The sequence below is a fragment of the Chlamydomonas reinhardtii genome, chromosome 14 (assembly GCF_000002595.2).
Source record: "Chlamydomonas reinhardtii strain CC-503 cw92 mt+ chromosome 14, whole genome shotgun sequence".
NCBI classification, from domain to species: domain Eukaryota; kingdom Viridiplantae; phylum Chlorophyta; class Chlorophyceae; order Chlamydomonadales; family Chlamydomonadaceae; genus Chlamydomonas; species Chlamydomonas reinhardtii.
In genome coordinates, this window is record NC_057017.1 from 1,820,664 (window position 1) to 1,842,560 (window position 21,897).

General features: G+C 63.3%; 4 protein-coding genes across 5 annotated transcripts; all 4 read left to right on the plus strand.

Moving 5' to 3' along the window:
• Positions 1 to 105: 105 nt before the first annotated feature.
• On the plus strand, positions 106 to 3,597 carry CHLRE_14g620200v5 (uncharacterized protein). The gene is made up of 6 exons (XM_043070169.1): positions 106 to 514; positions 668 to 822; positions 1,100 to 1,625; positions 1,936 to 2,074; positions 2,472 to 2,557; positions 2,774 to 3,597. Exons 1-6 carry the CDS (start codon positions 185 to 187, stop codon positions 2,981 to 2,983), a joined length of 1,446 nt encoding a protein of 481 aa, XP_042916842.1. The 5' UTR covers positions 106 to 184; the 3' UTR covers positions 2,984 to 3,597.
• Positions 3,598 to 3,895: 298 nt separating this feature from the next.
• Positions 3,896 to 5,907, plus strand: CHLRE_14g620217v5 (uncharacterized protein). Its single transcript, XM_043070170.1, has 3 exons — positions 3,896 to 4,267; positions 4,703 to 4,760; positions 5,176 to 5,907. The coding sequence occupies exons 1-2, from the start codon at positions 4,120 to 4,122 to the stop codon at positions 4,720 to 4,722; spliced, it is 168 nt and encodes a 55-aa protein (XP_042916844.1). The 5' UTR covers positions 3,896 to 4,119; the 3' UTR covers positions 4,723 to 4,760; positions 5,176 to 5,907.
• Positions 3,896 to 6,978, plus strand: CHLRE_14g620233v5 (uncharacterized protein). Its single transcript, XM_043070171.1, has 3 exons — positions 3,896 to 4,267; positions 4,703 to 4,760; positions 6,639 to 6,978. Exons 1-3 carry the CDS (start codon positions 4,199 to 4,201, stop codon positions 6,812 to 6,814), a joined length of 303 nt encoding a protein of 100 aa, XP_042916843.1. The 5' UTR covers positions 3,896 to 4,198; the 3' UTR covers positions 6,815 to 6,978.
• Positions 6,979 to 13,385: 6,407 nt separating this feature from the next.
• Positions 13,386 to 21,637, plus strand: CHLRE_14g620250v5 (uncharacterized protein). 2 transcript variants are annotated; one of them, XM_043070172.1, is made up of 17 exons: positions 13,386 to 13,871; positions 14,054 to 14,128; positions 14,284 to 14,332; positions 14,545 to 14,639; positions 14,888 to 15,088; positions 15,334 to 15,615; positions 15,973 to 16,479; positions 16,679 to 17,062; positions 17,173 to 17,535; positions 17,686 to 17,997; positions 18,132 to 18,455; positions 18,603 to 18,890; positions 19,008 to 19,154; positions 19,254 to 19,883; positions 20,022 to 20,159; positions 20,680 to 20,932; positions 21,167 to 21,637. In XM_043070172.1, exons 1-16 carry the CDS (start codon positions 13,671 to 13,673, stop codon positions 20,917 to 20,919), a joined length of 4,236 nt encoding a protein of 1,411 aa, XP_042916845.1. In that variant the 5' UTR covers positions 13,386 to 13,670; the 3' UTR covers positions 20,920 to 20,932; positions 21,167 to 21,637. The 2 variants fall into 2 exon arrangements, with proteins under 2 accessions (XP_042916845.1, XP_042916846.1); XM_043070173.1 differs by having other exon boundaries at positions 14,284 to 14,329.
• The last annotated feature ends 260 nt before the right edge of the window (positions 21,638 to 21,897 follow it).

The window sequence follows — 21,897 nt, forward strand, 5'->3', positions numbered from 1 at the left end:
CTCCTCCTGGGCCAGGGGCTCATCACGGGATGCCACGAATCCTGGATGTGCAAGCCGTGGTTCACAGGTTCCGAAGTAATCACGTTGTTAGTCTGTTACTGATAATTTATTTATGTTGTTGTTGCATTGTCCACTGATTAACGCGCGGTAACACAGTGACCCTCTCAAGCAAGTTGAATCGCCTATGTCTGATAGGAGTAAACAGGATTCTGCTAATCGTTATGAAATTCATGCACACGCCGAAGCTGGCACGTCAGCTGACGCGCGCAAAGACAGCTCGGCGGTCGATGTTGTTGGCACGCTCAACGTGATCGCCCGAAAGCAGGGCTCGCATGGAGCATCCCTACGCTATTTCGGCGGCTGTCTTGTGCTCGGTGGACTAATTGCGTTGCTATTTTTCGCCCCGGCGCTTTGTCCCCTTGCTTTCCTCGGGTTTGTGGTGACGTGCCTGCCATACCGGGTGCACAGCTTCACCAAGCGCAAGTGGGTTTTCTTCCTCGTGGACTACTGCTATGTGAGTTGCTCACGGGGCGGACATGATGAGCCGCAAGGGCGGGTACCGGTCTTGCTGAGCCTGTGGGGGCCTCTTGATGGGGTCAAGGTCCTCTTCCCCACTTTCCTTGTAAGTCCACAACTTTCGTTTGGGTCCCTTCATCATAAACCGCAGTTCGCAAACCTCGCCGCCGCGGCGTTTCTGGTGTGGGCGCCCGCACATGCCGGCTGGGAGGCTGCGGCGTACGCCAGTGTCGAGGGCCCGCTGGCAGGGGCGCTGGTGGCGTGGCAGTGCGCTTGGGTGATGGGCTCGCCCGACCACATCATCACGTGAGCAGCCGTGCACGGCACTGCAATGCTCGTGTGTTGTGTAGCTGTCGCCGGGGATTCGGGGGCGTCAGGGGGCTACTCACGTGGGGTTCTCAGGACAGGCTGGGGCAGGCATCGGGGGCTCTCCACTAGTACCGTGTTGCTGGCGTGGCTACCGGGTGGCCTGCTAGCCTCCGGCATTGCGCCACATCGCAGCCGTCTGCCCCTCATCACCAACATTACAGTTGACTGCGACCGCCGTGCCAACGCCGTACCAACGCCCAACTGCCACCCGCAGGGTGCTGATGCACAGCCTGCCCGGCCTTGCGTTGTTCTGCCACCGCCGCCTGGCACACACCCGGCAGCCGCTGCAGCTGGCAGCGGAGCTGGCGGCGGCGCTCTGGCGGCCGGAGGCGGCGGCGCCACCGGTGCCGGGGCAGGCGGCGGCGGTGGCCACGTCAGCAGCAGCAGCAGCAGCAGCTTGGGGCCGGGGCGGTGGGAGTACGGTGGAGGCGGCGCCAGCCGGGTTCGGTGCTACAGCTTGGGAGGCGGCTGGGTCGCGTGCTACTGCTGCCGGCGCTGGGCTCTTGCGTCGCTTGGTGGCAGCGGCGGATGTGGCCCGGGGACGTGTGCCGTGCGGCGCTGCAGCAGCAGCAGCAGCAGCAGCAACAGACGGGGCGGCGGGACCGGCAGCAGGGTTAATGGCGTGCTACGCCATGCCGCTGCCGCCGACCGCCTGCCCCGCGCCGGCGTGGCTGTGGCTGGCGGCGGCGCCGATGCTGTTCTACTTGGCCTGGCAGCTGCTGTACTTCGTGGTAGTGCAGGTGGGGCGGCAAGCGGAGGCGGCGGGCGTGTGGGCCGGCGGGGTGGGTGGCAGGCGGCGAGGGCCGGGGTCGCGGCTTGGGAGGGGACGGCGGGCGGGGAGCGGTGATTGCCAATGTAGACCGGAGGCGTGGGGCGTGCCGTGGATGTGTGCGTGGGGCGTTGGTGTGATGCATGTGATGGCGCGGGGCGTGAGGGATGGGACTTGAGGCAAGAGACGAGGGGCGTGGGCGTGGCGCTCAACCCTCCCGACATGCCTCATGGCCCGTACAGCGTGCAATACACGTCGTCACGTACGTGCATGCCGTACAGGTGTGCAGCCGTCGGCTCATCCTGGCGCGCGGGTACGACACCAGCTACCGCTCTCTGGCGCGGCGGGCGCAGCGCTCGGGCTCTGCGCTGAACAGGCTGGTGCGGAGCGGCGGCGTGGCGCGGCGGCTGCTCATGTTCGGTGAGTGAGCGTGAGAGGGATGTTTGCTTGGTGGGGGGAGAGACCTCGTGGGGCGCGTGTGTGGAAGGGGTAGTTCATTCAAACTCAAAATGAACCATTGCCCAGAACTCAAAGAACGGGAAAGAAGGGGTATGGGCGTGCATGGGTTTGCAAGCTCTTGAGTCCTTACTCCCGATCGAATACAAAGCCGGTGGATTGGACGGCCCCTGCTGCTGATGTTCTCGGGTGCGGTTTCAAGAGGGCCACACGCGACATACCCGCAAAAGGCGCGCGGCCCGCTTGCGTCGTGCGCCTGCACCCTGGCCCCTTCCCTTCAATTTCGTTTGACCCTCTCTCTGACCGGCGTCATAACCTTGCCCTCGCCCAACCGTCATGCCTGGAATCCCCCTGGCCGCAGGGCTGCTGCAACTGCTGTTTACGCTGGTGACGCTGGCGCTGGCGGTTGCGACGTACCACAGCGTTGAGGCGGCGGTGGCGTGGCAGGTGGGGGCGTCTGGGGGTGGGCGGGTGGGAGTGCTGTGGCGTGGGAGTCTGAGGAGCGCGATCAGTGGCAGTGGCAGTATCGAAGCAGCGCGTACTGCAATGGTGCAGTCTCTGGACGAGGAGGGATGGGCTGGGCCCAAGCCTCAGCTCCATGTGTGCTGCACCATGCGAATTCCTTGCCTCACACGCCATGTTCCCCGCCAACCCGCCGCACAGGTCGTCAAGCTCCTGCTCCCCCTGTACCTGGGCGCAGTGCACACCTGCGAGCGGGCGCCCGTCCAGGAGCTGCGGGCGGCGGCGGCGCAGATGGCGGCGGCGGGGCTGCTGGCGGCGCCAGCTGCGGAGGCGCTTAGGGCGGAGGCGCTCAGAGCGGAGGCGGCCGGGAAGCACAGAGTGGAGGGCAAGGCCCGGGGTAAGGTTGAGTAGGGTTAGGGTAGGTGATGGGCGTTCCAGATTGGAGGCCGCAGTCTCACTACCGCCACCCCTGGGTGTTTGGCGCCCCTGTACGGTATGTCTATATATGGATTATATGTGGCCCTCTCTGGTGCAAGCATGCACCAAAACGAAAGTAAGCCGTCCAGGGCAGGCGTGCTGACTTTGTTTGCCTTGCTGTGTGGCGTAGCGTTCCACCAAGCCGGTGCCAGGCAGCGTGCGCGTGTTCAAAGTCGGCATAGGGTCGCTCGATCTGTTCTGGGGAAATGATGGGGAAGTGATTGGGGAAATGGACGCCAGGGCTGGTGCCGTGCCGGTTGGATGCTGCTGCAGCTGCTGCACCGTGTGTGTGCATGCCTGCCGCTTAATGCACGTGGGCTGCAAGTCTACCCGGAATTAGATGGGTACACAGTTACATCCTGAGCATGCACTCAACATGGCAAGGGTTGCGGGGGGGGAGCACAGGGGTGGTAGCCATGCGTGCGGTGCCGGGGTGGGTGGTAAAGTAGGGCGAGTGGGCGAATGGGGTGTCCGGGAGGTAGGGGTGGCGAACGGGTACGTGTGGAACTGCCGCCAGCCAGGCCTGTGGCCCTTTGTATGATCGATCCCCCTGCAATCACCTACCACCGTGTGCACGTGCGCAATGTTGGGCTGGTTGCGCAAGAGCGAACCCCGGGTCTGTCCATCCGCGTGGATGCATGACGCGACACGACGCGATCTGTGCGCCAGTGCCCGTATCATGTGGATGGCTTTAGGCCCCCGTGTCTACACAGCGTAGATGACCCCTCCCACGCCATCTACGCCCGGAAACATTTCCTAGGGGCACGCCCCTAAAATCCCCAAACCATCTACGCTCCTTGTCTAAAATACCGCCAAGTCCGCCCAAAACGTCTACGCTCCGTAGATGCGTTGCCCTAAACCCCAAACAATTTCTCCAGGCACAGCGTAGATGGAACATACGAGCACTGTTTAACACACACACACACGCAAGCGGCGAGCCGGCGACCTGGCGGACTGGGCGCGACGACGAGCTCAACACGTTCGCGGCCACGGCTTGGGCCACGGTATGTTTCTCTGAAGCCCGCGTCACAGGCGCGGGACCCCATACATCCGGAGCACGCGATGTATGCATGCGCGATGTACCCATCGGTACCGTATCGGTCACCTTCTGCGACAACCTGATGGCTCTGGCGGACGGCGGACCTGGTCATGGAGTACGGCCCGGTCGCCGAGGCATACAGCGCGGCACTACCCTGCACCTACCCGGCCCGTGGACTGGTGGGTCGGCGGGCCGTCGTGTGTGATCCTGGCGCGGACCAGTCGCCAGCTGCTGGGACATGCCCCGTGTCCTCCCGCAGCTGGCGCTGCCGGGGCGGTCGGGGCCGCTGCTGGGCTATCGACGTCCATGGGTTCATTGTGAGCAGCGGCCGGGTTGATAATTCAATGGGCATTCTTATTCCTGTGTTGTTCAGGAGCTTACTTGCTCATGGCGTTGGGTTCGGGGTTGGCAGCATTAGCCGTGCGTGAGGCGGGATGTGAGTGCGGCTGTGCGGGTGGTAGCCCACGGCGCTGTTGGCATGGGTCGGCAGCATGTGCAAGGGATGGTGGGTCTTGGGGGTGTGGGTAGCAGATGCGCATATGTATTGTCATGTCTTTGGCGAGCGCCTGGACCATTGAGCGTGCCGTTTCGTATCCCCGCGTGCCCACCGGCAGGCTCTCATCGCCATTGGTGAGCCGCTGGGCAGCATGGTCAATGGCTGCGTGGTCCCGGGTGAGTAGGTCCTCAGGGGTAGTGCGCGTGCTGGTTTCTGCAATGCGTGCGCGTTGCGCTGCATGTTTTGTAACGCGCCGTGCGCGTGTATCTGGTTTTGTCGTGGCCGGCGTGTTTTGGCCGGCTTGCGGGCTGTGGCGCTTGCGGGCTGTGGCTGGGGGCCGTCGGGAGGGCTGCGTTGCCCCATCGGCGGGGACTTCCGGTGCCGCAGCAGGGCCTTGTGCGCCGGGTTGGGCCTCCTGGGCTTCCCCTACTGGGGAGGGGGGGGGGGGCGGTTCGGCTGGGGCTTGCGTAGTGTTTGCTTGGGCGGGGGCCGCCTCGGGGAGGGGCTGGAGGAACCGCTCGAGGGGGTTGGCCATTCCAAGAGGGAGGGGGTCCGCCCTCATGGCTACGGCCACGATTGCGGCCACGTCAGGCAGAGTGCGCTGTGCGGTGGTTAGGGGGGGGGCATGGCTGCCGATGGCTGGAGCGTTTTCCCCTGCACGTCCAGCCATACTGAGAGCAAGGCTATCAGGAGCCATGGGCGCCGAGGTAAACGTGGCGGCATCATTGAAGGACAATCTTCGGGGGGGGGGGGTGCCGTCGAGTGGGCTCCTCGTCCGTGGGACATGCTTTGCACGCATGGTGCTGTCGTCGTGCTCATCAGACGCATGAGCTGTAATGCGCAGTCTGTCCCCTAACCACGCAGTGTAGGGGGAGGCTGGCTAGGGGTCGCTGCATCTTTGTAAGGGGCCGGGGCATGTCACGTTCGGGCGCGGCACATTCGTCACTGATGGCCGGGAAGGGCGAGGTATGGCGCAGTCTTGTTATTGGCCTGCGGTTATCGGCCACAAGCTGCACATGCCCGCGCTTCGGTGCGCATTGGGCGCGGCTGGTTTAGGGTGACCCGCCGAAGGAACCGACGAAGGGCGCTGACACGGCAGCTGGCGGGATGTACTCCGCCGCCGCTGCGGTGTCGTCCACGCCCTGCTTGTGCCTCATTTACGTGCGCGTGTTCTACGGGGGCTGTGCTGTAACGAGTTACGATTGCCTCATATGGGGCGATCTGGTGGTGGGGGGGCTCGTCATTTTATCGAGGCAGGGCATTAACCGGGGCTGCTATAGTTTGAGCACCTGCCGGTGCATTGCCGCCACTTCATACGGTTCGAACAACGGCCAAACCGCCCCACGCACACCAGCTTGCAACAGCGCTGTTGCGTTTCGACCTGCTTTCGACCCGCGCCCGCTCCAGCTGCCGCCTTTGCTGCTGCATCCTGCTGGAGCTCTGCTGTGCGTCTGCTCGAGATGCAGCAGCCCAGCCGGTGAGACGGGCGCTTGAGCGTTTGCGGGGGGTGGCGCTTTGTTTCGGCGGCAGCTTCCCGGGACAGTTGCGACTCCTGGCGCGTTTGCTGCTGCACGGTGGTTGTGCTGCTGCTTGTGATGGCTGGCCCTACTTGTGTAAGAGCGGTGCTGCGTCGGGGCGCTGACTCGACTTCGCACTTTTCCCGCCCCTTTCCTGCTGCGAGGACCGGCAGGCGTTGACCTTGGGCCGGCTGAGGTCAAGATGACCTCCGCCGACGCGTACCACATGCTAGCGTTGATGAGCGTGCTGGCGGCCACCGGAAAAGCCGCGGCCAAAATCCATGAGGTCATTAAGACCGTCGGCAATGAGCTAGGCACTTGCATTGGGGTGTGTGTGTGTGCGGGGGAGGGGGGGGGCAAGGGGGGGTGCGGTCACAGGGTGCGTGGGGTTGCAAAGAACCTAAAGAGAGGCAGCTTCGCCGACTCAGATCACCAAAATGCCTCTCTGCAGCTTCCCTGCACCCTCACCCACCCTGTGACCCACTGCCTTCGCACCCCCCCTAACCCACCCACCCACCCACCCGCCACTGATGCCAGTGCCTAGCTCCTTGCCGACGGTCTTGATGATCTCATGGATTTTGGCCGCGGCTTTTCCGGCGGCCGCCAGCACGCTCATCAACGCAATCATGTGGTACGCGTCGGCGGAGGTCATCTTGACCTCAGCCGGCCCAAGGTCAACGCCCGGTGCCAGCATGGTACCGGCACCTGCATGACGCCGCCAAACAGATTGCGCTGCAGTGCGACGGCATGTTGGGGAGTTGGGGAGGCGGCGTCGTGGGGAGTTGGGACTGGGGAGCACCGTGGCTAATAGCGGGGCTCAAGGGCTGGAGCAAGGGGGCGCATCATCAAGTGCATTTTCTTGTAATTGGGATGCCCCCCCCCCCTGCTCGAGCTCAATGCGACCGCAAGGGCTTCTGCCCCTCCTCCTTCGGTAGAAGGAGCAAGCCAACGCGCCAGGAGTCACAACTGTGGGAAGCTGCCACCAAAAGTGCCACCCCCGCAAACTCTCAAGCGCCCATCTCATCTGTGCATGCTGGCAGCCGCCGGTGGCAACAATCCAGGAATTCATCAAGACTGCAGCAAGGAGCTAGCACTGGCGTGAGTTGGGCGGGAGGGTTGGGTTAGGGGGTGGATGCGGAGCCGGTGGGTCACAGGTGGGCGGTGGGCGGGTGGGGGTGCAGGGAAGCTGAAGAGAGGCATTTGGTGATGTGGATCGTCGACCTGGAAGCTGTGTGGGTGCAGTGGGTGGGGCTGTATCCAGAGGCTGCGTGCTGCAGGCAGCCTACACATCCCCCAGCCTGCACATCCCCCAGATGCATCCCCCATATGCATCGCTTTACAGACACCTGCGCGCCGGCCCAGCACGCGTGTACCCTCCCTGTTGCTGCGCCCCTCAGGGTCAAGGGGTGGTCTTCACCGTGGTGGCGCGGCGCCTGGAGGGCCGGTCTTCCGTCATGGTGGTGCCGCCTCCGAACTCGCGGCCGCCGGCTGCTAAGAATAAGGCAACGGCAACAATGGAGCGGCTGCTGAATAATGATGACATATCGTGGCAGCCCAACTCAAGTACTCCTTCGTGGATTTCCGTGACCTGCACTACGGCATCATCGGGATGCTCCTGGTGCGTGCGTGCCTGCATGCGCGTTTCGTGCGTGTGTGGGTGTGTTGTATGTATGCGTACTTGCTTGCGTGCGCGTGCGCATGCGCTTGTGCGTGTGCGTGTGCGTGTGCGTGCGCGTGCGCGTGCGCGTGCGCTTGTGCTTGTGCGTGTGCGTGTGCGCGCGTGTGTGCTTTGACTGTTAAGGAGGCGGCTCCAGAATGCCGACATCGAGGTTCATTGTCAGGGGCGCCAGAACCAGCAGAAGCTCCTCAAGCATCCGTATGCCAGCGCACGTGCATGTGCGTGCCTGCTGCTCCAAAGTGCCATTGCTTTGCTGTCGGTGCAGGCACTCCTCAGAGAGGAATCCCCCGTGCTGCCCCCTGAATCCCCCGCCCTTACCACAGGACCTCGTCCTGCGCAATGTCCTGCTGCACGCAACTTGTGCGCACGGGATCATTATTACCGTAAGTGGCTGCTGTGACCTGCACATGTGCAATATGTTTGTTGCAAGTATGCGTCTGCATGCATGCAGGTTCACCTGCTTCCAGTATATGTAGCTCAGCCTATCCAACCCCCTCCCTCGGGCCCGCGACGTGCCGTTGTACATTCTATTCAAGACAGCCCTTGGGCACAACTGACTGCACATGCATTTGTCTCCACGCAGGACGGCCGCACGCCGCTGCCGCTGCTGCCATCCAGTGGCTATGTGTGCACCCAGCAGGGCGTTTAAAATGGTGGATGACAACCGCGCGCACGGATGGGGGACGTGCCAAGCTCGCCGCGATCGCCGTCGGTCTGCGCGACTTCATGGCGGAACGGGTCAAGGACTCCACCACTCAATCGCTGCAAACGGAGCTGGACATGGGCACATGGCGGTGGCCGACCTGCTGCGAGGATGCTGGTCGTGAGCGCCGCCGTTCGGTAGGTCGGGCTTGCGTGGCAGCTATGCCTCGCTCCTAGTGTGGCTAGCGGTGGTGTTGCGTTACGACGGGTCTCCGATGGTCTCCAATGGCCCGGGAGGAAGGTGTGCAGTGCGTATGTTCTGTGTTCCTCTGCCGGCTGATACCGTACCGTGCTCCCCACCCCTGCACTGAACGCGCTATGCCCGACGCTCTGCGTACTCCACGTCCATCCCATTGCAGGGCCAGGCGGCGGCTGGCGCTGCGACGAGTGAAGGCGGCGGCGGGTGGTGCGTGGCGGCGGGGCCGGGGGCCACAGGGAGGCATGCGCCGTGCTGCGTGGGGAGCGGCTGTGGTTCGTGTGTTGGGTATGTTGGGTGTTTGAGGTTGCGCGACACGGGGGCGCCTGTGGTGACATGGTGATGTACTTGCGGCAGTGGATCAGACCTTGAGTGCACGTGCGCCGGTGCGGTATGGTGGAGCTGAACACCTGGGTGCATGTGCGTATGGCACATACAGTAGGCGCCGTGCGTCCCTGGCGCTGGCTCTTTGCGCTTAGGAGTTAGGGTGTGAGTGGGGATCAGACGCACGGATTGCCGTGTTGCAGAAGCTCTGTGATGTACGGTAATGGATGGATGATGATTTGGCACCACGGCGTTTTTGAGTGCACTCCGTGGTGTGACGGTGTCGCGGAGAAGCGTCGGTAGATGATGAGCTGCAAGGATGGTGATGAGCCCTGGACGATGACGGCGTCCCACCCTGTGCAAGTGCGACGGGCGACGCTGAAGGTTGCGCGTTCTGGTGCGCGGCACGGCTGGTTCTCCGGCTCTCGCCCGGTCCAGACTGCTAGCTGTTACGTTTTGGTACACCTAGTACACCCTGGATACACCTCGCCTACCCGCCGGGGAGGGCCTCGTGATTCCGGACTGCGCAACCATGGCGTAAAGCGCGGCCAGCGCGACCCTGCTCCGGCCAGACTGACACGAAACACGTCGAAATTCCTGGCACGCCATAGAGACAGCACCCAGCTTCTGAGCTTCCGCAACCAAACGCCCATCCGGCTGTGGCGTCTTTGCACGCGCACTGCTGTTGCCCTTTCGCCCACCTGTCGTACTTGCGCATCCTCCCCGCCTGCTTGCTTGCCTGCCGCCTTGCTGCTTGCTCACTTGTCGCCCGGCCCTTTGCATTGACGCGAGCTGTCCGCACATCAGCTCTGCTCCTCGACGTCCGCGGCTCACCCGTGGACGTGGCTGGACTGCATCGCGTTGCTTCCTCGTCCCGCACAAGCGTTGGTGGCAGCAGTGGTGGTGGTGGTGGCGGTGGCGGCTGTATCAATGGCTGTACCCGGCCGTGTACGGCGCTGTCGATCTTGAGCTGCTGCGCCTGGGCGACTGTGGCGGCCGCGCGCGTTTGGATGCCGTGCGGGACATGGGATGGGTGCGGGCGGCGGCACCTCCTGTCTTTCCGCAAGACGGCAGTGCTTCCGCGGTAACTCAGATGGGACCCGCAACTTCTTTGCTTGTCTGCTATGGCTTTGGACGATATGCCGGTGGCGCGGATGTGCACACAAAGGTGGAAGGTCAGGCCGTTGCCGCCGCCGCCGGCACTTTTGCCCCGCTGTCGCCAGTGTAGTTGGAAAACTGTAACAACGGTAGCACTGTGGATTGCGGTTTGTTGCAGCCAATGCATGTTGGGCCTCCCCCGTGCATGCGTGCCACCAGGAGACGTGCTGGGCGGGAGGCCCCGGTCCGATTCTGGTGAACGGGTGACAAGAAAAGGTGGCTCTCCCTTGCAAGGGAAAAGTGGGCTGAGCCCACGCCACGTCCTCCGTCTGAGGCCGAAGGCTCCGATACGAGCCTCATCTCCCGGACATAGCCGGGGTCGGTTTGTACAGGCACCGCCCGCCATATGTGTCCAGTCGCGCCCAGCTATCAAGCACTAGTGCAGCAGGCAGCAGGCCAACCAAGGAAAACACCCCTGCCGCTGCAGCCGACTGCCCGCTACGCCATGCTCGTCAGCACAGGTCGCTAACCAGACAACACCGGCAGGTCTCAACCTGCGCGCCTGCGCCGCTTTGAAGGCGGCGCCGCGCTGTCCTCCTCCACGTGGCCTTGCCCGCCCCCTCTGCTCCGAACATGCGCGCCGCCACTGCCGCTGGGCCCAGGGCCGCCCGTGCCGCCGCCACCACCGGGCCCAACGCCGCCGTGGCCGCTGCTGTTGCCGCCGGTAGGCGCGGTGCCACCGCCGCCGCCACCGCCGTCTCCAGGCCCTGCACCGCCGCCACCGCCGCCGCCAGGCCCTGCACCGCCACCGCCGCCAGCAGGTCGCAGGGCTGCAGGCCGCGGTTTGCCAAGCAGCATCTCCATCAGCGCGTGCCGCATGTTTGTAGCCGAGTTGGCGTCACGGCCCTGCAGTTCAACATGCAAACAGGGCGTGTGTCATCCCGTGTGTCACCCCGTGTCATCTCCAAACCGCCCTGTGTCATCCCGTGTCATCCCGTGTCATCATCTCCAAACCGACCTGCCGCCCCAAACCTGCCAACCCACTTACCCACACAGTCCCGCAGTGTTGGCACACTTGGACGTCGCCGGCACGCGAGCCACCAAACGGAATGAACGGGTGAAAAAAACAACCAAAACAAGGAACAGCGTGTCGTGCCGTGCGGAATGCAGGGTCTGCATTGGCTACTGCCATACCGTTGCTCCAACGTCACAGCCGCCGCATGTTGTGCTCCGGTACGGTACCTCCTGCCCCGCCTGTCATTCCATGCCGTCACGCCGTGGCCACGGCTTTCAACACAGCGCCCCAACCTCACGTGCAGCACGTCACCGGCATTACCGCTCCTGCACGCACAACGCCGTCGCTGACGCCGGGGGCCTTGCCCCGTTCTTGGTGGCAGTGTGTGTGGTGGTGGTGATGGTGATGAGGGTGTGGCGCACCCTGCTACAGTTAAATGCGCGTACCGTAGCTTGCGGCAGCATCCAGCCGTCGCTGCCGCCAGGGGTCATGCCACGTTGCGACGTTGTGGTCTGGTCTTGGTGGTGCTGGTGATGGCAGTGATGGCGTTAATGATGGGGTGTGTGGCGTGCCAATGCGGCAAAGAAGCAGAAACGTGCGTGGGCTGCCGATAGTGCCGAATGCGCGGAGATGGGCCACGGCCAGCGCCACTGGTGGGCAGCAAGTGCGGGCTTAGACGGATGAAGGGGAAGACACGAGGGCGGGCAGGGGAAGCAATGATCGATTGCCTTTGTCTTGCCTTTCAGTCTTAGCCACTTTGAACCTCGTTCTACAGCACTATGTCGGCCTGTTGCCCAATGCCTCACGCCCGCATCCGATGCTTTGGGCGCGCCAACAGGCACGGGTGAACCTGTCGGCGTGAACCTGTCGGCGTCTTGCACCCTCCGCACCTAGCCCTCTTCCGCCGCCCTAGAGCCGCAATCCCAAGCGTCTCTCCCCGCCCGCTGCTGCGGTGCTGCGCAGCCCTTGGCGCGCCCTGGCCTGGCCCGCTGCCGTGGCGCCCTCCGCTGCCCCCGTGCCTTGGCACCCTCACCTGGTCCACATCGCAACAGCCCCGGCTCCACGTGGACGAGCGGGGCCAGGACCGGACGAGCCGCCAAGCAGCAGTGCCAATGTCACCGGGGCCTGTGTCCATGCAGTCCCAGGTTGCAGCTGATGTAGCTGCTGTCAGGCCTACTCGGGCATGCGCCGCGCACGCACGGTCCTCACGGCGCGGAGAACACGGAGAACACGGCTGCACAGGAGAACCTACCAAGAGTTGCAGTCCTCAGGCAATCCTCAGGTACCAAAACCAAGCCCGAACCTGCAATCACTTGGGCCTGATGCTCCCGGTTGCAGCTGATCCAGCTGAGGCTTGCGGGGCGTGCACAACGCATCGCCGCCAACCTGTGGTGGCATACAGAGGCGGGAGGCCCTCAGACCCGACCAGGCTCTGCCGTGCTCTCTGGCTTATGAGTGCTTGCAATTTGTTCTTAGCGGGAAAGGGATACGCGCTAGCTGCCTCCTCCAGGGTTTGCCAAAAGTTTGCGCGTGTGAAAAGCAAGACGCCTGTAACGCGTAATCCTATTCGTTGGAGCAAATGGATCTTATACATAAAGAAGTTGCAGGTGTGAATCGCAGGCCGAGGGGCTTCATACTAATGCCGACCGGGGCCCCATCATGCAAGTTGTACACCTGGATGCCCTTTTGCCCAGTCCCGCACAATTCTAAGGTGTTTCTCGCTCTGAGCTTTTACCTTAGTACTTTAGGGGGGCCTTCCGACTTGGGCACGTGCTAACTAACATAGGAGCATCCCTTGACTTGTTGATCATTATGGGAGGACCTGATTTTGACGTAGTTCGTGTCACGCAGTGGCGGTGCTCCTGTCCGCGTGGCGTAATGGCGTTGCGGGCTTGCGGAGTTGCGGGCTTGCGGCCGTGGCCGTGGTCCTGGCGTGGATTCCACTGGATTCCACTGGATCGAGACCCGGTGCAAGGCGTGCATTCTTTTCTATTTTGAATTATCGCGTCGTGTGTGTATGTGTGTGTCAGGGCATGTGAACACACCCCGACTGTGAACACACAAGCAGCTAGCTGTTCACGCGGTCGAGATGCCTCCAGGCGCCGTGTCAATTGCTGGCGCTACATGCAAGTGCTGTTTACTTAGGACATGTTTATTCCCAGCAACCCAACACAGGGCATGCCCCGCCAATTTATTAGCGTACGACGGGGGATGAGCCCCGCGTCTCAAAATTGTAAAGCCAACTTGGCTCAGACTGCTTATAGCATACTTTTATCCGCGTTAGCTGCCTTCGCGCCCACGCCGAGTACAGTCCCGCAGCGAGAGATGTGCCTGCAGCCTTATTTGCAACATATTGCCCCGCAAACTGTCTACAGTACTCGCTCGCTACGTTCAATACCGCGTAGGCCATAATAGCGCCAAAGCGAGCCTGCGGGCCGCAAACTCTGAGCCGACTCTGCGCCGATTCTACCGAACCAGCTGAGCTGAGCCTCGGATAGCCTGATGGGTGACCTGGACCGCAACTACCGCTATAGTTATGATGAAACCGATGTCAGCATGTTGGGGGAGGAGGGCAACGCGAGCGATGCGATGAGCTGGGATGGGCCCGATGGCGCTGCGGGAGCTGGCCACGGTGATGCCGACAGCGTCGTGCTTAGGGGTGACGCCGAAGCAGATGTTACGGATGGCTACGCCGATCTGCGCGTGGATTCCTGCCACGAGGAGGCAGCGGACCCAGACTCGTCCGCTGTGCTTGCGGTGCGCAATTCAAAACGTGACCTGCGTGTGCAGCAAGCAATTGTGTACTGTAAATTTAGCGAGGTGGCTGGGTGCGGGCACGACGGGCGTTGGGGTAAACAACTTGCCGCTGCATATGTGGTGCTTGTGCCTGGGAGTCGTACATCAATATGCCCACACTGCAAACCGCCGTGCCGACGCAGGAAGTCCCGAAAGTTGACTGCCAGTGCACAATTTTGACAGCAGCAGCGCCAGGCACCCGCGTCACCCGTGCTGAGGTGGGTACGCTTCGAGGTAGACAGGATGCCGTTGATTTGCAGCCTCCCGTGTAGGAACCTTGTCGTGCGAGGAATGCTGGAGGGGGGTCATATCTGGCATTTGCCGCGTCGTGCGTGATTAAGACTTGGCCATACGCGTGCCATACGTGATGCAGGATGTGCTCACCGGGTACTTGTCCAAGTGCGGCGCCACAGCTCAAGGTGGTGAGCGTGCGCAATCAATAGCTGTTCGCAACGTCTTGAGCCTCGGGCACCACTTCAAATGAGCAGGGGCAAGGGCTACAGTGCAGCGCGCGTAGGCGTGCATCACCAGCTAGCGTGATCCTCTGTTGCTCTTTTAGAGACTGCGATTTGGGTTTCCACCTGAGGTCCTGACGCTACCCGCTTTCCTGTTGTCGTCCTGTTCCTACCTGCAGGCGAAGGCAACGGCGCCACAGGCCGTGATGTGTTCCCTGGGCCGCACCCTGGCAGGACCGCCACACAGCCACCGCCTGCTGCAGCTGGTGGCACGGTGAGCTGCGTAATGCTGTTGCGGGGGCTTGCTCCATCCATTGAATGTACGGGCCGTGCAGGGCAAACGCCCAAGAGGTGGGCAGGGCCGGCGGCAGGGACGTACCGTGTTGCTTGAATGCTGGCAGCTGATGGCATGACTAAGGTTGGGGGTACTGCGCACAACCGCAACCGTACCACACACTGCTGCGATGCCGTTTGATAAGTGTGTAACTCCCGCCACCCCTCGTCCCTTCACTGCTTCCGCAGGACGCCACGGATGCAGGGAGCTCGGGCGGCCCGTCTGCCGCTGCGTCATGGGAGCGGCTGGGGGCCCGGCGGAGCGCGCTGGCAGCCGCGGAGCACAGCGAGGCGGGCATCGCGGCAGTGGCACCCGCGACCGCCGACATGCTGGATACGGAGGAGGGCGCGCAGGTCCAGCGCGGCGCGGCAACGCCGGCCAGTGGCGCAGTGAGTTCTGCAGGCGTGCAGGGTTGGGGAGCAGGCTGTGTGGCTGTATCCTGCGAGTCTGCCTGCACATGTGAAGGCGAGGCCGACTTGAGCGGGGCTGGTAAAGGCCATAACGGGCAGGAGCATCAGCGAGGGTGGGGAGGTAGCGGTGTCGGCGGCATCCTGCATGGGGTCAGCTGATGACCCAGTTTCATACTGCATGCCGGCGCGGCATCCTGATCGCATTGTCCGGCTTGGCGCTACAGGAATTGCCGCGGCAGGAGGGCGGCGAGGACGGCGTGGCCGCTGAGGAGGGGCTGTGGCCCACCACGGCGTATGAGGAGTGGTTGCGCGCCCGGCTGCGTTATGCGCTGTGGCGCAGCCATGTGGCATGCTGCTCTATGCTGCACGGCATGCCGGGGGGCCCGGCAGCGGAGGAAGGGGAGGCGGCGAAGGCGGCGGAGGCACCCGCCGCCGCCGCCATGCTGCTGGACGCAGAGGAGGGCGAGGAGGGGCGGCAAGCCATGGCACCGCCGGCCAGTGGCGCAGTGAGTACCGCGAGCAAGGGTTGGGCAGAGGGCTGCATGGCTGTGTCCTGAGAGTCTGCCGCGAGGCCCCTGAAGGACAAGGGGCGGACGGCTTGGCTGCGTGTGGAAAAGCATGTTCGGTTTGGCTGGCGCGAGCATGAAGATACCATGTGCATGGGCCCAAACTTTCTTGCTTCCTTATGCGCCGGATCGGCGCTACACGCCCGCACCGATGTCAGCTGGCGCATGCCGCTGGGCTTTTTCATCTATGCCACTCGTCGCCAATTCATAGCGGCCCCAGCAGTCGGTAACTATCCGCCCTTGACGATGCCCTTGCACCCTCTCCCGCCCTCTTTATGTTCTTCGTGTCACGACCAGGCGGCAAGCGGTGGCGGCGGCGGAGAGCTCCTCTTTGATGACCTGCGGGCGGCGCTTGCATCGGTGTCGTCCTCCTTGGGGCGGGGCTCGGCGCCATTCGCGGCGTGCGCCTGTGACCCCGGCCAGCATGGCGAGGCCCGGCCGTCATCAGACCCTGTGCGCACGCCGCAGCCGCCACAGCCTGCAGCCGCGCTGGAACTGCTGTCCCCGGTCACCTGCTGCAGCGGCTCATCCGCAGATCTTGCAGCGGTGCAGCGGCAAGGTGCGGCGTGTGCTGCGGCTGCTTCGGCAGCAGCGCCAAGCCCACGCCCACTGCCGTCAGTGGCGGCGGAGGTCCAGACGCAGCATCCGGCGGCAGCAGCAGACAACGAGCCGGCTGACGGCACCACGCCGCAGCGCTCGGCTAAAGAGGTGACGCCCCAGCAGCCGAACGCGCAGCAGAGAGGAGTCGCGCCGGTGCGGCTGCTGCCTCGGGTGGACCGGCTGCCCCGTATCGCCATGACGCCGGTAGGCGCGCGCATGCATGGGCGGGATGGACAGCGGGCCGATGACACGCATGCATGGGCACGCCGCCTATGCTATCTTTGGGCTTGCGTGAAGCATGGGGCGCATGGGGGTGCTGCTGTTGTTGCTGCATCGTCCTTCGCACTCCCTATGGCAAATCGAACCTGTCCTTATCTATGGCGTTCTCTTACGCATGTTATAGAATGCAAAGCTGTGGCAGCACAACGCGCGGTATAACACAGCCGCCAAGGCTGTGGTGGACATCGTGCTGGGCGTGGTGGCGACAGCAGAGGAGCAGCAGGGCTCGGACCTGGGCCCTTGCTTCTACCTGACGGCCACCGCCGTCCTGCTGCTGAGCCTGGTGCTATTGCACGGCCTCGAAGATCCATCCACGCAGCCCTGGCTTAAACGGGGCACCCAGAATATGGAGGAACTGGTGGCGCAGCTGGAGAGGTGGGCGTCCTTCAAGGACCTCAACCTCGACACGTGCATCCGGTACCTGTGGGCAGGCGCGCCAGACTGGCCCAAGGTGGCGCAGACCCTGGCCGCGGTCAGGGAAGGCCTCACCCTCAACCACATTTGTAAGGTGTGTTCGGCCATCGGAATGACGTGGCGCGCGCTCGTGTCGTGGAAGCAATTGCCGGCCCGCATTCTGACCCGCTAAACGTGCCCTGTCCTGTGTGTGCATTTACACAGGGCAGCTACAACGCAGTTTTTTGGGTGGTGGGCAGGGGTGACTTGCTCACGAGACAGCCGCTGCATAATATCGATTCGGACCTGCTGGCGGCCGTCTACAACCAAGGGCCAGCGCTGCTCCGCCACCTGCGTGCGGCCTGCGCGATTCACCGCGACAGTAAGCAGCCCATCGGTGTGCGCGTCATGGGCCTGCTGCCGGTGGTCAACAGGCGCGTCCCGGACCTCACCACCGGCGAGGCGCTGCGGAGCCTGTGCGCAGCGAAGGGTAAAGTGGCGATTGCCATGGTGTTGGAGCGACTGACGACCGTGGAGGAGGTCGCGAAGGCGCTGGCAGCGTACACCGTGGCCCGTGGCCCGTGGCAGGTGATTGGGCGGGTTGCACGCGCTTCATTCATGCCCGGTGCCAGCAAGCGTTTAGCCCGCAGCTTGCGCACAGGGCAGCTTGTGCAGCGTCTTCGTTCCATTGCCATACATCGATGGCAAACCGTATGATCCCTCGTGCACCGCGTGCAGGAGGGTGTGTGGCCGCTGGGCTTGGGGCTGGCGCTGACGAGAGGCGTGCTGAGCGCGACGGGTCATTTGATCAAGCTGGGGCTGCACCACGGCGATATCAAGGTTAACAACGTGGGGTTCACCGACCTCAAGCAGCAGCCGTTCCGCGACGCGACGTTTCTAGACAACGACGACCTGAGCCAGGACCCAAATGGGCGTGTGCACAGGTACCACACCTCTCGGTTCACGGCCCTGGGGGCGCAGCAGTGTATAAACAGCGGCAACATGTGGTGCCGCCCGAGCTTGCGGCTACAGGGCATGGACCTGCACCAGGTAGATGTGTCTGTTGTGTCGGTCCGACGCACGCATGGACACTAAGCACTGCTTGCTTGGCCGTAAGTGCTTGCAAGCTGGCGCATTCGCCTGGCTTGGCTGACTAGCTATGGCCCCGGCTCTCTCCTGCGCAGGTGCAAGGCTTTCAGGCCACGCTGATAGTGCTGCTGCTGCCGGAGGCGGTGCTTTACCATGCCAACGACGGCTGCGTCAATTTCTTTAGTTTTGTCCCGGCGCTGTGGAACACCGGCCACGGCGGCCTAGGCGTGCTGTATCCCAGCCAGCTGATGTCCGCCGTGCTGGCGGGTGTGCTGGGGACTCTAATGCACCCGCTTGCCGACAAGCGCAAGGGCCTGCCGGAGCTCATGCCGCGCGTCCACAGCCTGTGCAGCGCCATGGACGAGTGCGATTTCTGCCTTCGCGGGCTCACTGACGCCGGCGGGTGCCTGCGCGTGCCGGTGCGTGGTGCCCAACCGATGTGTTAGTTAAGGTTGGATTCGCATGCCGTGATCCTGCCGCTCGGGCATGGGTGAAACCCTACGTGGTTGTGCTGCTGCTGTCTTTCATTGTGGCCACACATGCACATCGGTGGCCCCTGGTTGCAGATCGGCGCCGGGCCGCTGGCCCACCTGTGCAGCCCGCCACAGACCGACGTGCTGCTGCGCCAGCTGCTCTCGGCGCTGGAGGAGTGGCGCGAGGACCCGTTCATGGCGGCCAACCTGTTCCAGGTGATTACGCTGCTGCACAAGGCGGCCCACTGCACCTGGCCCGCCGGCCCCGTCAACGACTTCATGCAGCGGGTGCTGCTGCTGGCGGTGCTGTGCGACATTGTGCGCGTGGAACGCCAGGCGGAGGCTGGGCTAGAGCGACCGGAGCTGCTGCTGCTGTACAAGGTGCGCGCTGCTGTACATATTGGGCCCCTTACATGTCATGACACCCTTGGTAGATTGTCTGGATGGGTTGCGAATTGAGTGCGTGCGTGCGTGCTTGGCCTGCTGTTTGTGCTGCAGGGCAAGCAAGGCGACCGCGAGCGCACGCTACTGCACCTGCTGGGCGCCACCGGAAGCACGCAGGGCTACCTCACCATTCTGCGGGCTCTGGCCATGGCTGGCCTTTGCTTTGACCGCTATAAACGTGTCATGAACGCGGTCGACCAGGTGAGTGTCCGAGACACCGGGGCGGGGTGCTGGCTTGATTGCTCGTCACCTATGCCTGATGACCCAAGCTGGTGTGCTGGATCCCGTCACCCACTGCAGAACGGATACTCGCCGCTCATGCTGGCGGCCGTGCATGGGCAGCACGCGCTCGTCATGGCGCACATCAGCTTTGCAAAGGAGCAGCTGGACGAGGAGGCGCAGCAGCTGCTGAACGAGGCCCTGTCACCCGACCTACGTAAGGTCAGCGAGCGTGCGGTGTTACAGCTGCTGGACGGGCTGGTCCCGCAGCCGGCCGCCCTGGGAGGCCTGCTCACCATCCTGTGCTCTCAGTTCAACGGACACAACGACCAGCTTCAGAAGCTCCTGGCGTACGTGCCGCCGGTACTGCGGCTGCCAGAGGTGACCGGCGGGCAGGGCGGCGGGGCAAGCAGCAGCGGGGCGGGCGGCGAGGTGGCTGCGGGCGGGCTGCTGGCAGCCGCACATGCGCACCTGGGCGCGTCCCAGGAGAAGCTGGAGCAGGCGCTCGAGGACTCCCGCCTGCAGCCGCTGCTGCGCTGCCTGCGTGGGCCGGTTCAGCCGGCGGCAGGCCAGGAGGCGGGACCCCACATTGTGGAGCAGGTGGCGCGCGGCGCGCTCAAGCTGTTTGCGACGGCCGCAGAGCTGCCGCTGACAGACGCGGTCGTGAATATTGGAGTCTATGTACTGCCGGCTCGGTTACTCACGGCAAAGGTGACTGGCGCCCGTATGGATTTAGACAGGTCGCGCCCTGATGCAACTAGCTATACAGATGCCGCAACGGTCTGGGAAACGTCGGGCGTTGCGCGGATGCATCCATACCCATTCGCACGTGTGCGTCTTGCTCTGCAGACCGCTCGGGAGCTGGGCGCGGACACCCCCTTCCATGCAGCGGCTGCGATGGCTGGTCCCCTGCCCGGGCTCTATGCTGCGGTCGAGGAGACGTTTGGATGCAAGCTTGCCGACAAATGCCTGGCGGAGTTGAACGCGGTAGGTGCGAGGAGCATAGTGCCACAGCAGTGGATGACGGCGTGTGGTTGAGGCTATCCAATTCAGTGCATACCATACCGTCACAGTGGCAGAACGCTCCCACTCCTCCCACTACTTTCCCCGCCCGACCAAGTCCTCCGACCCTCCATACCGTTACCGATTTCCCCTGTTTCGCCTATCCCTCCCCTCTTCAGTCGCGCGAACAGCAAGTCCAATCGCTCCCTCCTCCGGTCCGCACTGGCTCATCTGTCTTTTCAGGCACCCCCATCAATTACCGTGCCTGCCGCACAGATCCCGCACGAACTGTCCTCTCCCACCCATCCGCAAGGACTGTCCCGAACGTCCACCGTGTACCCCTGAACGCGCACAACCCCCCCCCCATTGACGTTCAGTGATGGCGTGTGCGCAGAGGAGACAATTAGCGGAACTCACAGCCGCGACACGGGTATACAATTGTACATTCTATGGCGCTCATTGGGCACAGCTAACTGTGTACTTCTTTGCATTTGTGTCCACGCAGGACGGCCGCACGCCGCTGCAGGTGCTGCTGCAGTGCCACCCAGTGCTGATGTCCGCACCCAGCAGGGCGTTTGGAAAGGTGGACGACCACCGCACGGAAGAGGGACGCGCCAAGCTCGCCGCGATCGCCGTCGGTCTGCGCGACTTCATGGCGGAACGGGTCAAGGACTCCGCCACTCAATCGCTGCAAGCGGAGCTGGGCATGGCGGTTCCCAACCTGCTGCCAGGATGCTGGTCGTGAGCGCCGCCATTCGGTAGGTCGGGCTTCGTGACGGTCAGGTGGTAGCTTTGCCCCGCTTCTGGTGTGCCTAGCGGCGGTGTTGCGTCAAGAGGGGGTATCCGATGGTCTCTCATGGCCTGGGAGGAAGGTGTGGATGGCGTATGTATGCCCTGTGTTCCTCTTTCCGAAGGATATGCATGTGTTTCCCGCGGATGCACCGAGCGCTATGCACAATGCCCGGCGTGATCCAGGCCCATCCCATTTACAGGGGCGGGTGGCGGCTGGCGCTGCGGCGAGTGAAGGCGCGGCGGGTGGTGGCGGTGGTGGTGGCTGTATTAGTCGCTGTACCCGCCCGTGTACGGCACTGTCGATCTTGAGCTGCTGCGCCTGGGCAACTGTGGCGGCCGCGCGTGCTTGGGCGTCGTGCGTGACATTGGATGGGTGCGGGCGGCGGCACCTCCTGTCTTTCCGCAAGACTGCAGTGCTTAAGCGGGAGCCCTGACGTGACTTAAATACTTGTCTGCTATGGCTTCGGATCATGTGCCTGATACGCGGATGCCGACACAAAAGGTGAAAGCTCTGGCCGGTACTCTTGCCCCACTGTCACCAGTGGAGTAAAGCTGTAACAACGGAGGCGTTATGGATTGTTGCTGCTGCCCACGCATGCTGGGGCTCCCCGGTGCGTGCGTGTGACAAGTAGACATGCAGGGCAGGGGGGCACGGACCGTTGCTTTAAGTGCGCCATCAGGCACGGGTGAAAACCAAAGAACGACGTGTTGCAGGGTCTGCATTCCCACATGCGCTTGCACTTGCTCTTCGGGCCACGTGCCCCAGATTGCCGCCTGACCTACCGGGCGTGCACAACCTGACCTGGCAGTGGGAACTTAGGTCTACATTAGAGGCGTTGCACGTATTATCAATGAAACTATGAAAGCCCCTCAGTAGTGCCCAGCGGTGCCGCGGTGGTCGCGAACAGGGCCATGGCTAAAAGCAGAAACG

What these genes read in the sequence shown, in the direction of transcription:
- CHLRE_14g620200v5 (XM_043070169.1), top strand. Translation starts at nt 185, where the DNA reads ATGTCTGATAGGAGTAAACAGGATTCTGCTAATCGTTATGAAATTCAT. An exon ending in TCGCCCGACCACATCATCAC is followed by an intron (nt 823 to 1,099) that starts GTGAGCAGCCGT and finishes TGCCACCCGCAG; the next exon opens with GGTGCTGATGCACAGCCTGC. An exon ending in AGGCGGCGGTGGCGTGGCAG is followed by an intron (nt 2,558 to 2,773) that starts GTGGGGGCGTCT and finishes CCCGCCGCACAG; the next exon opens with GTCGTCAAGCTCCTGCTCCC.
- CHLRE_14g620217v5 (XM_043070170.1), top strand. Translation starts at nt 4,120, where the DNA reads ATGCGCGATGTACCCATCGGTACCGTATCGGTCACCTTCTGCGACAAC. An exon ending in CCTACCCGGCCCGTGGACTG is followed by an intron (nt 4,268 to 4,702) that starts GTGGGTCGGCGG and finishes GCCCACCGGCAG; the next exon opens with GCTCTCATCGCCATTGGTGA.
- CHLRE_14g620233v5 (XM_043070171.1), top strand. Translation starts at nt 4,199, where the DNA reads ATGGAGTACGGCCCGGTCGCCGAGGCATACAGCGCGGCACTACCCTGC. An exon ending in CCTACCCGGCCCGTGGACTG is followed by an intron (nt 4,268 to 4,702) that starts GTGGGTCGGCGG and finishes GCCCACCGGCAG; the next exon opens with GCTCTCATCGCCATTGGTGA. An exon ending in CAATGGCTGCGTGGTCCCGG is followed by an intron (nt 4,761 to 6,638) that starts GTGAGTAGGTCC and finishes CACTGATGCCAG; the next exon opens with TGCCTAGCTCCTTGCCGACG.
- CHLRE_14g620250v5 (XM_043070172.1), top strand. Translation starts at nt 13,671, where the DNA reads ATGTTGGGGGAGGAGGGCAACGCGAGCGATGCGATGAGCTGGGATGGG. An exon ending in CAACGCCGGCCAGTGGCGCA is followed by an intron (nt 15,089 to 15,333) that starts GTGAGTTCTGCA and finishes TTGGCGCTACAG; the next exon opens with GAATTGCCGCGGCAGGAGGG. An exon ending in TCATGAACGCGGTCGACCAG is followed by an intron (nt 19,155 to 19,253) that starts GTGAGTGTCCGA and finishes CACCCACTGCAG; the next exon opens with AACGGATACTCGCCGCTCAT.